The 12286-nt window shown below is 43.4% G+C and overlaps 1 protein-coding gene across 1 annotated transcript in view; it reads left to right on the top strand.

The window, feature by feature from the left end:
* Window positions 1-10290, top strand: part of LOC144770558 (uncharacterized) — a 129459-nt gene extending 119169 nt beyond the window's left edge. Inside the window, exon 6 of the mRNA XM_078655170.1 lies at window positions 8792-10290. Coding sequence (XP_078511296.1) covers window positions 8792-8828 — 37 coding nt within the window. The 3' untranslated portion in view covers window positions 8829-10290. The remainder of the gene's footprint in view (window positions 1-8791) is intronic.
* The last annotated feature ends 1996 nt before the right edge of the window (window positions 10291-12286 follow it).

Raw genomic sequence — 12286 nt, 5'->3', positions numbered from 1 at the left:
AGGAGGAGATATTACATCATGTCTATCACCCCATGTCTGTCGGATTTAAAGGCCTGTTACGTTCTTGCCTGTGACTTTGTTCGCATCAACCAAGCACATCCCAAATATTTGGCTACTCCACATACCAATGTCAAAGAGGAAGTGTCTGTTTTCAAGATGTGTAATGCGGCGACATGGCTCATAAGGCCCAGCACTTTGCATACTGGTTTGAGCCATTTTCTCTAGCATTCTTATAGGCCGGGCATGCTAGAAAAAAGTGTGCAATAGACTCATTGGGATGTGCACAGCTTGGACAAGGGACAGGGACTGAATTTGACCCTTACCATGATGCTATCACGTTGTTAACTTGCAGGGTTCCAAATCTCATCTTCATATATAGGGTCCTGTCCATAGGGACCTGAACGAAGTCAAGATAGGGTTCTAGTCTACAGATGTTCTTGTGTTCAAAGAACCCCTCAGTAAGTTTCCCTGCCTTTAGATTGGATAGATCACGCTTCTGCACCCAGTTCCAATAGGCACGTTTTAAACCCTGCTTAGATGGCGGGATCTGGCTAGCCCATGCCTCACTTAATCCAATGACACCAGCAAGCTGCTTAAGGTCAGCTAACCATTTTATCCTGTTCCCCGTATCAACTGACAACAATTCATCATAAGCAGCAACATATTTGGACAGCTCAGTAGTCCTCCTTAATCGGGCCCAAAAGAGCAGGGGGCGTAGCCGAGCAATGTCTTGAATGGACCTCCTTTCCGTATCATAAAATAAAGGCTTCAAGGGGGTAGAGGCGGGGAGCGAAACAAGATTTCTTAAAAATTTATTTTCAGACCTGGCTAATTCTCCAATATTCTCCATACCCCAGAGTTCTGCCCCTTAAAGGGCCGAAGGTAATGCTTTTCCATCGTAGATTGCAAGCTCCGGGGCGACTAGCCTGCTCGCAGAGAGATGTTGTTCTCTGACAATCGCCCCGGACACCCGCTTGTGGTTTAAAAGCATCTTGTCCAAATGGGAAATCTACTTCATGTTTTTCGAAATTCGGATTCCCAAATAGTCAAAGGACTCAACCACATCCAGTGGGGCGTCATTTAGGGTGATATTATTCCTAAAACGTTTGGAGGGGTTGATGGTCATCAGCTTGGTTTTACTAGTATTAATAGTTAACCCCTGCTCCTTGCAAAATGAGTCAAATCTGTTCAGAAGCTTCTGGAGACCACCTGGTGACTTGGAAATCAGAAGGGTATCGTCGGCAAACAAGAGGGTAGGTGTTTTCTCCCCTGCCAACATGGGAGCATCTGTTGGTTCCTCATTGAGGTAACCCACCACCCCATTAATGAATAGTGAAAATAGGGTAGGGGCCAACACGCAACCCTGGCGTACCCCTCTGCTTACCACGATCCTCTCTGTCACCCCCCTTGGGATCCCCATCTGATTCTTGCATAATTACCAGTATGCAACCTTTTTAAGAAATCAAGAATATATGGTGGGATACCCAAGTGCTGAACCACCTGCCAGAGCTTGTCCCGAGGCACCAGGTCAAAAGCAGTCTTCAGATCTATGAAAGCCAGGTACAAACTCCCTTTCCCCAAAAGGTCTGACTTCCAATAGATCATGAAGAATCTAAAGACCTGGTCCATTGTTACCACCTTCTCCCGGAAACCTGCTTGGAAGTGGGACAGGATGTTACCATCCTCTATCCACATTCTAATCCTTAGGAGAAGAACCCTGCCAACCACCTTTTGTATCACGCCGATTAAACTGATTGGCCAGTAATTGGCAGGATCCTCTCTATTCCCTTTTTTAAATGCTGGGACTACCTCCGCTCCTTTCCAGGAGTCTGGGACGGCAAATCCTCTATCATATTCATAATGAGTAGGGTGAATTGGGCAAATGTAGCATGTGTGCTCTGCATGCACAGGACCCACTCCTTCCTTGCACTCCTTTCACTTTCATTCAATATTTACTCCATATGTTTAAATGCTTGTTTGTAAATTTTATTTTCATTTCCAAACGTCATTCTGTAGCGAGTTTTTCAATTCATATAATTCATTTCAATTCATATAGTTCATATTTCATTATACTTTTTGCGTGATTGTATTTATTCCCAATGCATTTCAAGCACTACGCTCTTCATCAGGGGATTATTCATCTTGACTTTTTTCACGTAAGGTTTCAACACCGGTATCCGATCATAATCGTCTTCCCTCGCTACCTTGGCGTGCGTCGCCCTGAAATATGAACTATATGAATTGAAATGAATTATATGAATTGAAAAACTCGCTACAGAATGACGTTTGGAAATGAAAATAAAATTTACAAACAAGCATTTAAACATATGGAGTAAATATTGAATGAAAGTGAAAGGAGTGCAAGGAAGGAGTGGGTCCTGTGAATGCAGAGCACACATGCTACATTTGATCATACATACCCTAATTGCTCAGTAGGGTACCGACCTGTGCACCAACGACAAATATATAAAAAATTGTGAAACATAGAGAAACTGGTAGAAACACGAGTGCAATACCACACCACTGACATAGGGTGAATTGGGCCTATGGCTTGGGATTATGCAGAAGCAGGTCCCCGGGAAGTCCATCCAGGCCTGCTGCCTTTCCTGGAGCAATGCTATTTATTGCTTGCTTCACCTCGTGGAGCTCAAAACTATCTATTATATCAAAAACTCCATGAATAACTGGGGAAGTTTCAGAGGTTGAGGGCACAGAGCAATCTTCCCCTGAATAAAGATTCGAGAAGTGCTCTTGCCATTGTAGGCATGTAATATGATTGGGGATTGGATCCGATATTTTCCTTTCCCTACAATTAATTATGTTCCAAAATAGGGTGGCATCCCTCTGCAACGATGCCTCCTTCAGTTCCTGTAATGAGCCTCCTCCCAATATCGTTTTGCCTCCACCAAGGCCTTTGCATACTCTTTCCTGGCTATTTTAATTGCAATGGGTGCTTCATCCTAATTCTGAGTGCTATAGGCCCTTTTTTCCCTGCAGTTAGTGGAATACCAAGGATTATTAGACCTTGGTTGATCATATTTTCTAGCAGATTTCCCTTCTACAATAAAGAACGAACTCAGCTTATCTATTGAATCTTGTTAAAAACTATTAAAATTACATTGATTCCCCGTACCACTATAGAGTGACATAAATTCTTTATTCTTGGCAACAACCTCCTCCCTAATACTAAATAACTTGTCTTCTTGTTGGGAGACTTTATGCCATTTCAGGCGACGCTTACAATTAGTAGGGGTTACCTCTCTACTTGACATTAAGGGGCGATTACGCGTCTTAAACCAAGACAACTGCCAGATATTATTTACTTGTAGGCAGAGTGGGTTATAATCACTATCTAAAGAAGGCACGACTATCATATCAACCAAATGTTCCCAAAGTCGGACATCAATAAGGATGTAATCAATCCTAAATGGGGAACTTAATCGATTGAAGGTATTTGCGCCATTTAAGTTGGAGCGCGTTCTCCCATTGACAGCTCTTAAACCATATTCCAGACTGAGGGCATTAATTTGAATGGCACGCTGGGACCACTTTTTGATGGGATCCAAACTGAGAGGCGGGATGGCCCATTTTGCATTCTCTGCAGCAATTCCTACTAGGTCACCCGCACTCGGGGGTTCGAAGGTGACATTAAAATCCCCAGCTAAGATGGTGTTAGAGTGAAGCGAAATGATTGCTAACATACTCTCTAGGGAGGATATGACAGGGGATGTCTGGGCACCTGGTGAGCCTCTAGCGTAAATATTAAATAAATCAAGAGCCGGGCCGTTAGGTGAGCCTTTAGCAGTCAAGTGTAAAATATCCCTTAACTGACTGGTGTGAGTAGTAACCGACCAGTTGAGGGCAATTCTAATCCAGATTTGTAAACCCCCCGATAGTCGCCCTTTACCAGAACTAATAGCAGGAATGCAATAGGAAGTATAACTTGATTTATGGAGGGGAGTTAAACTCCATGTTTCCTGAAAAAGGCATACTTCATATTTATCCACACATCTATGCCACTCAGGAAGCATGAGCTTCTTCTCTAGCCTGCTATATTCCATGAAAGAATGTTCAGAGTTACTGAATTAGATCTTTTATTCATGATTTCCACTGATGTAGAATTTGAGGCACCAAGTTCTAGCTGGGCACTGCCTGCGTCCAGACAGTGTCCCGGTATGGTTCCTAAGCCTATAGTTTGTACTAATGAGTCTAGCTCTCCAGACGTAAATGGGATTACCATTGTGGTGCTAATCTCAGTCAGTCAACCTTGTTCAGCCCCGACCCGCCTCCCCCGTTCCCAGATACCTCTCGATCTACAGCACCCGGTGCCGCCCAGAGTGGCATATGTCTAATTTGAATTGCTGAGTGATCAGGAGCAGAGGTGCGAAACTCCAGGGCCAGAAGGTTATCAGCAAGAACCGCATCTTTCAGCCGTAACTCAATACAATCTAAATCTGAGTGTCGCGAAGTGATCCTCCTTACTCCCAGAATATCTTCGCGAATTATGGACCTACAGCCTCTTAAGTGACGGAGCCAATGTGTTGCCTTATTACAAAGGGAGTCACTACTTTCATAGCCTTGACTATCAAGGATTTTTGGCACTTTCACCATATAAACTGTTGCCCGGGAGTACCTGGTTGTGTCCCTAGATATATCCTGAATTGGGTGGCTGAAGGGCCTCAACTTATAAGGTATGTGTTGCCCCCCTGGTGCTTTAGATACTTTGGATGGGTCAGCATAAACTTTTCCCAACCCGGGGTCTGGGGCCACTAGTGGGGTTGCATTCCTTATGTCGCACACCCTCTGGAAGATAGTATCTCCTCTTCCTGGAGGTTTATGGCTTGGTAAGTTGTTAACTAGGGCACCCTTATAAGAGGAGCATACTAAGGAGGAGGGATGGGTTGATGTGGTTGGGGGAACTGCAGGGGGTATAGCCCTTCAGTTTAGGATTGCCACCTTCTTCTTTAATTGTTCCACCTCATTTTGTAATATTTCCACCTTCCACAATAGCCCCATATTTGACTCCCTGCAGCCACATCTGTTTGCCGAGGGATTGGACCCGGAATAATTACAACCATTCACTTCCGGGATAAGGGATCCCTCAGACATGTGCTCTAATACGGAAAATCTATTGGCACAATGGATAGGGGAGACGTTATCATTGCCTCGATTACCACTCGCGGCCCTTGGAGTACCAGGGTTGGGTGATGGCGGCAGCGGAGGTGGAGGCTGTTGAAGGTTTGCAGTGTTATCTACTGGGGGAGTGTGCACAATTGGGTTTATGGTCAATTGGGCCTGTTTTCTAAACATAGACGGGATTATACACTGAGGATTGTTGGCTAGCTCATGCTTTTGTTGTTCTATGCCAATTTCTGCACCTGAGCTATTGACCCCTAGGATCTCCTCACATCTTGAAACTATAACCTCTATTCTATCTATAACACAATTACTCGCCCCGTGGTTGTTTTTTTTAACCTTTTTCTCTTTCTTATTTGCCACATGCCCACCACCTTCCATTACTTTACTTTTGCACACTGAGTCCAATGTAATCAACACTTTATATTAAAAACCACTTGCTGTCTCACTACCAGAGCCATCAGCTGCAATCCCGGGGAATTCTGGGACTTGTAGTCTTTTCTTCCTGAAGACTTGGAAAATATAAGTCCAACGGAATGTATGACTCCTTTGCTTAGACTATGTTCTACCATGGATGCCAGAGGCAGACTATTATCATGGAAGCCTTCTATGGCAGGTGTAGTCGCTTGTTTGTATTTATTTTCATTTTACTGAGGCCAGAGCTTTGATAAATTGCCACATTGCCAGGACACACAGGATACTTATTACTCCTACCCCGCTCCCTTCCTTGGCCTCATATGGATGACTAAAGGGCTTTCATCTCAGGCACAAAATATTGTACTTCTCGGACACAACCTCCGTTCTAGAATGTTCGAAGGTCAGAGGACGTTAAGAGAGGATTCACTAGTCTGTAGGGAGCATTTCATTTGTAGTCTCATTGGTTAAATCGTAATATGTTTACGTAGTATATGCTTCCATAGAAAACTCTATAATGTAACATTGCTTCATTTAAAAGCAGCATTGGAATATTTTAATTACGAATACTTTGGGGCAGATTTACAAGCTCCTTGCACCACTTTTGGGTTATTTAACATGGGAAAAATTACGCAGAAGTGGCGCAAGGGACTGGTAAATCTGCCCCTCTGAATGCATTTGGAGGATAGAGATGAATTCTACCATTACGAGCTGTGCTTAATTTGTGCTGCAAGTTGCAGGTTGTCGTGACAGCACTAGGGTGACCACTAAGTAAAGGACATCACACAAACTGCCTCCAGTACTGAATGCTTCACCTGCAAATTGCTCTTTTCAGGTGTGGTAGTCTAATCAGATCAATGGAAACAAAGCATTACGTAATCACCCAGAATGTATTGGGTTATCACATGAATGCCTAGAAGTGGATTATATGTTGATGTTATCAATGACCTGTACTATTACCAGGGTACTGCAACCTAACGTTTCCGATATGGTTTAGCGCTTTTTTTTAACGATAAGGCATGCTGCACAACAGCTAGCGCTGCTGCAGAACATGTCTAAAAAACATTGACAAAACCATTAGATTTTGCAGAGGCCCGAAAACAAGTCATAACACTTTTACTGTGTTTCTTTCACTTACATTGCACACATGCTCAACTACTCACCAAGCTAAAACTTACCAAAATAAAGTTATTAATAATCACATGGGAGAAACCTATTGGCTTTTCCAATGCTTGTTATCCATTGTGTCTCTCTACAGACATTGACAAACCATTCACACATCTGTTTTGGTCTTGCTCCAATAAGAACTGTCCAACCCACACTGCTAGGTGATGTCCCTTCTGATTGGGAACACAAGCAACCACAGTTCAGTGCTGGTCTTATTGGTTCTCATCAGTAAAGTGCAGGTTGAGGCCTAGGCACAGTCCACTATGGAATCCACAGTTGTGCATATGTAGGTATTGTGAGCTATTGTTTGGGCATGCAGACACATAGTGAACTACTTAAGGCTGTCTAGGTTTAAAGTAAATCATAAACCGGTCATGTATTTTTCCCCAAAGCCATATACAGTAAACTACTAAGGGGTTTATTTTGAGTCTGGCAGATGCAAGACGTTCACTAAAAATTGGCGGTAGCTTAAATCCTTCCAAAGGCTGCAGGAGGAGTTTGGCCTACACAAATCCCAATTCCATAAATATCTCCAGCTTCGCCACGCTCTGTCTCCCCTAATTAAAATCCTTACGATGCTGCCAGAATTTCATCCTCTGGAGGGTAGACTGTTGATGGGTGATCTGGGGGGACATAAAATCCGCCAGCTCTATCAGACATTGACCACACATACTAAGACGAACCTGCACCGGACACGGGCAGCGTGGGAGGCAGATGTACCGACCCTCTCTGATGACGACTGGACCGAGGCTCCTGCCAGCCCTAGGGGTTCAGCAGTGTCCTCTAGATATTGACTTATACAGTTTAAATACCTGCATCGGGTGTACTACACCCGCTTCCGTGTCTGGAAGATGGGGGCTATTCCATCCCCCAGATGCCTCAGATGCCAGTCGGATGATGGATCCTTTTTAAACACTGTCTGGGGCTGCACGGCGTTCCGACATTTTTGGTCGGGAGTACTGTCCTGCCTGTGGCGGGTACTGGGGTGGGACCTCCCAGCAGATCCTCGCCTAACCCTCCTCCACAGTACTGATGACATTGGGGTGAACATATACAAAAGACACCTACTTTTTCTAGGACTCACACTGGCCAAGCGGGACATAACCCAACAATGGAAGTCCTCTTCTCCCCCGGGGGTGGCGGCCTGGAAATCCACATTGGATAAATGTATGTCTGCCGAAGTGACGGTGTCTCAGGCCCGGGGTTGCCCGCAGAAGCACGGGAAGATCTGGACTGCATGGGTCACGTACCGGGGCATTGACCTTTCTATCTTTCCCACGTCCACGAATAAGGATCTCATAGACAGACTCACCATTGCATGACTTTCTACTCTAGTTCGTGGATTAGCCGGCGCGGAGATATGATCATATGTGTATATGCCTGTATAGTGTTTCAAGCAGGTAGGGCGATGCAAGGGTGGGGGGTGGCGGGGCCGGGGGTTGTTGGTTTGAATGTTTTAGGGATCCTCAAAGGATACCCTCGGCAGCGACTTGTATACCTATGATCATTGCTCTGTTTGAATAATGCTTGTTGGGGGCACTCCCCATTGGATGTAAAAATTCAATAAAATCTATTGTAAAAAAAGAAATTGGAGGTAGAGACGACATAGGCCAATTTTTGGTGGGTGTCCCACATCAACCACTCTAAATAATCCCCTAAGTATGTTCAGCAGGTTATGTTTGGGGAATGGTTTAAAGTGTAATGTAGGACATACCAAGATTTAGAACACACTGTGGAACGCTATTAAGTATTTAATGTATGCATCCCAGGCCTTCTTTTATTTCATCTTGTTTGCCCCATCCTTCCTGTTAAGGTTATATAATGCTTTTACCATCTCCTAGTAAAATTGCCACCTTTGTCCCAAAGTGTACAGAACTGAGCTCTTCAATAGGACAATATGTAAGTGATTTCCTGCTTAGTAAAGGTCCTCCCAACAGAACAAAGTGTAGATGACAACATTTATAGGATGAGTCAATTGATAAGCCAATGTATAAGCGACAGCATTCAGAAGGGGTTAAGACCCTTAAGCAGGATATTGTCTTTAACCGACTGACTTGTTTATTCTTCTGCCCAGGTCTATTGCCAACATTTTCGAGCAGCGTGCGAACTGAGATCCCTCAAACATCCTACCTCAGGCGCAGGAATGTGAGCCTCGTGTATGACAAACATAAGTAGCACGGGATTCGTTTTCTATTCATCTTCTACACTCCCCTGACAACATTTTATACAATACAGAATTTACTGAAGTTCTCTGCACTCTACGGCAAGTTACCAGACTACCTACTTACAGATGAACAATGCACCTGAGAGAGTCCTGAACTCCTTATCAAGACCCACTACTCCGGCCCTTAGAGACTTCCTCGCCACATCCAGGCTGGTCCATGCCCATGAGATCTTTCGGTACACATGGCAGTGAGAGATTCTGAAACATATTCTTCTGACTGCCCTCACCTGCAACTCCTGCCAGTTTTCCACTCTACATGTACAAGTGGCCACCGGAAAAACATTGTGGACTTGCGTTTAAGCCGCAAATGGCCCCAAAGACACCAGCCAGCGATGTGTTACTCCTACCAGCATATCACGCCTCTGACCATGCTTCAAAGGTTAATATTTAATAAGAAGGATAGATCCCTCCTTCCTAGGCTAGATCAATCCTGAAAATGAGCAGATCTCTCCAGCTGGTCATGATCCTGAAGGGAGCATTTGATGAGCCTTAGACAGATAGATGGATCTCGTCCAAACTGTAATACATAAATTATACTTTGTCGACTCCTTTTGGACAGATACCTATTTTGTATATTTGTTCTGCATTATAGACATAAATGCTGTGAGCATTATTGTATACCTCTGTTATAGCGGGGTTGATCTACCACATACTGTGTCCTTAGGATCAAACTTCTCCTCTACGAAAAGTTGCATGTCACTTCTGTGAACAAGAGTAGATTTTCCCTAAAGGCTTGAATAATCATCGAAACAACACCTCCCTAGCTGCAGAGCAAACCTCTCCAACTAACAGATATATATGCGGTTTGTAAGACCTTACATCTATTTATGTCCTCCCACGGGGTCCTTCAAAAGTTCGACGTGGCAGGTGTGCACACTAATGAGGATCCTATCTCGAGTGTCCCGGCCTAAGCCGTAGTCCTAGTAATGCCGTTGCACTAGAGCCAAAGCCCAGACACTTTTTGATAGGTGATGTGCAAGTGGCTTTGTCTAATGAAACAGAGGTCTCTGTTCACTATCAGAGTGCACCATCCTCAGATCACAAGCGCACATTATAAACCCAACAATGACTCTGCCGTTGGTCAGTAGTTCTTAAATATATATTTATTTATTACCCATTGGTTCATATTTATATCGGAACCCAGGCAAAACTACATCCAATCTAGGAACTCAACCTCCTCAGGGAAAATTGGATTTCCCAACTCAAGATTTTTCCTTTCTTCCTTGTTATTCGTGTTTTCCCAAGCATAAGAACAGTACCATGAAAAGTGAACTGCAATATGTCATTATATTTTTTCAGGCAGTGTAATGTCCTACTCTTGAAATAAAGTGAATTTTGATCCCTGGGAATCATTGGTGTCTGTTTCAATATTATTCAGAGTGATTTAATGGGGTACTCTAGCTAATGGGATTTGGCAGGTAAGTATGAGTGCGGAATATGGAGCGATGGTTTTCTGGAGATAGTGAGTGGGGTCGATATGAAGTACATGCCTGTACCCTAGACAAAGGCTTCAGTGCAATGGATTCAAGGTTTTATATCTACTGAAGGAGCTGAGTTCCATGTTCTAGACTCGCTTTAGAATCTGGAGTCGATGGTAAATTTTCTCAGCATGAAAGCGTGGGGGGGAACAATCATTAGCAGACCAATCATTTCAGTTGAAATTTACTATGGCTCTTACAGACTACCAAATAAAATTAGTTGATTTAAAGCCACAGACACCTCAAAGTGAGGGTGTAGAAATACATTGGAACTAATACAAAGCCAAATCTACTGATGAAGTTAAGTCGGTGCAACATGCACAGAATGATTAGTTCGATAATTAGGATACTAAAGATTATGGAATAGATGTCTAGGTTCCCCTTCATCAAAAGTTCATGGGTATAAATCATTAATCTGTCCATACACTAGCACTAATGTGACATCCCTACATAGCATTTGCCAGGCAAGATCAGTTAAGGTGTCAGCGTGTGATGCCTTCCTAAGAAGTCTTCCCACATTAGTTGGGTCAAGCAGCATTAAGCTACTAAGGCAGAGCTTGTTCTAAGATGCGCTCTCTCTCAAGGCAAGGCAGAAGTCTCCGGACACTTCCCCCAGTTACGATACATCAATACCACAGGTAGTATTCCAGGGTCCTTTGAGGATCACGCCATCCAGTCAGGCCACCCACCTCCTCATAGGTAACTTTCCAGTAGGCAGCAATGTTCACATGCTTGGCAAGATGACGTTGATTCCCAGGTTCCCTCCGATGAGAAAGTACAACATATATCCACTATCAGTATTGGCGCTCAATGTATCCTCTTCTTTCCATGCCTAACTCCTTAAAACAAAGACATTATTCTAACAAGGATGATTCTTCCACCTGGAACAGAAACGTGAGTAAGAACAAATCTAACATGCATAGGAAAAACAATTATTAAATCTAATGCGAGAGCTTTCAGGGAAAATGCATTTCAGGCTGGGGCATCACCAGAAAAAGGCACACAGGCGGTATGAAATTACAACTTAAATGAACACTCTTTACTGAGCACTTCTAAGTGCACACGTTACATAAACTCATCAAATACGTGCATAGTTGTATGCACGAATTCTGAAAGTTAATGTTTTCAGCTAATCATATACAGTCTCAACATTAATTTCTTCACGTTTACATTAAAATGTCCCTAATACATCACAATCTATATTATTACAGTTCAGATTCTAATAACTCATGTCAATACAACAAAAGAATATATGCAGGTGTGGACTACTTGTGATTATGAAGCACCCCATCAAATGAAAATTAGATTTTCCTCTACATCACTAACTAGCAGACCGGGTTATGGCTTTATAGAGCTAAGCCGGTAATCTCATTGACTACAACATGGGCACACAAGAAAGTAACTTGTGGCACACAACAAAGACAATGTGCTCAAAAAGAAAACGCAATAATTACAGTTTCATGTACATAGTGCTGCACACGACTTAAAGAGTACCTAGGCTCTCCACAGAGTTTTTGTAAAAAAGTTACTACATGCACAATATGCAAAACAATAACAGTGTAAGTAAGAGAGTTGCTATGGACCAGAGATACACACAAATATTTAGTAATTGGCCAAAAATTATGTTTAGGGGATTGACCAAGGGCCGCTCATGCAGTCCTGTGCACAAAGCTAACCTCTATTGCACTCTGATCCCTTTCACACCAGATCTGGCAACAGTGCCTTGAGCTGCTTTCAACGCAAGACAAATCTTTAAGCTGCATCCTATACTTGACGCAAAATAATCTTTTATACTGCCCATCTCTACACCCCAGGACTTGTCAGAAACACAAGGAGAGACTGAAGTCAGAGTCTGCTGCCACCGAGC

Source organism: Lissotriton helveticus, chromosome 7 (assembly GCF_964261635.1).
Source record: "Lissotriton helveticus chromosome 7, aLisHel1.1, whole genome shotgun sequence".
Classification (NCBI taxonomy): Eukaryota; Metazoa; Chordata; class Amphibia; order Caudata; family Salamandridae; genus Lissotriton; species Lissotriton helveticus.
Note: the sequence above shows the minus strand (reverse complement) of the source record. Positions and strands in the feature narration are given on the sequence as shown.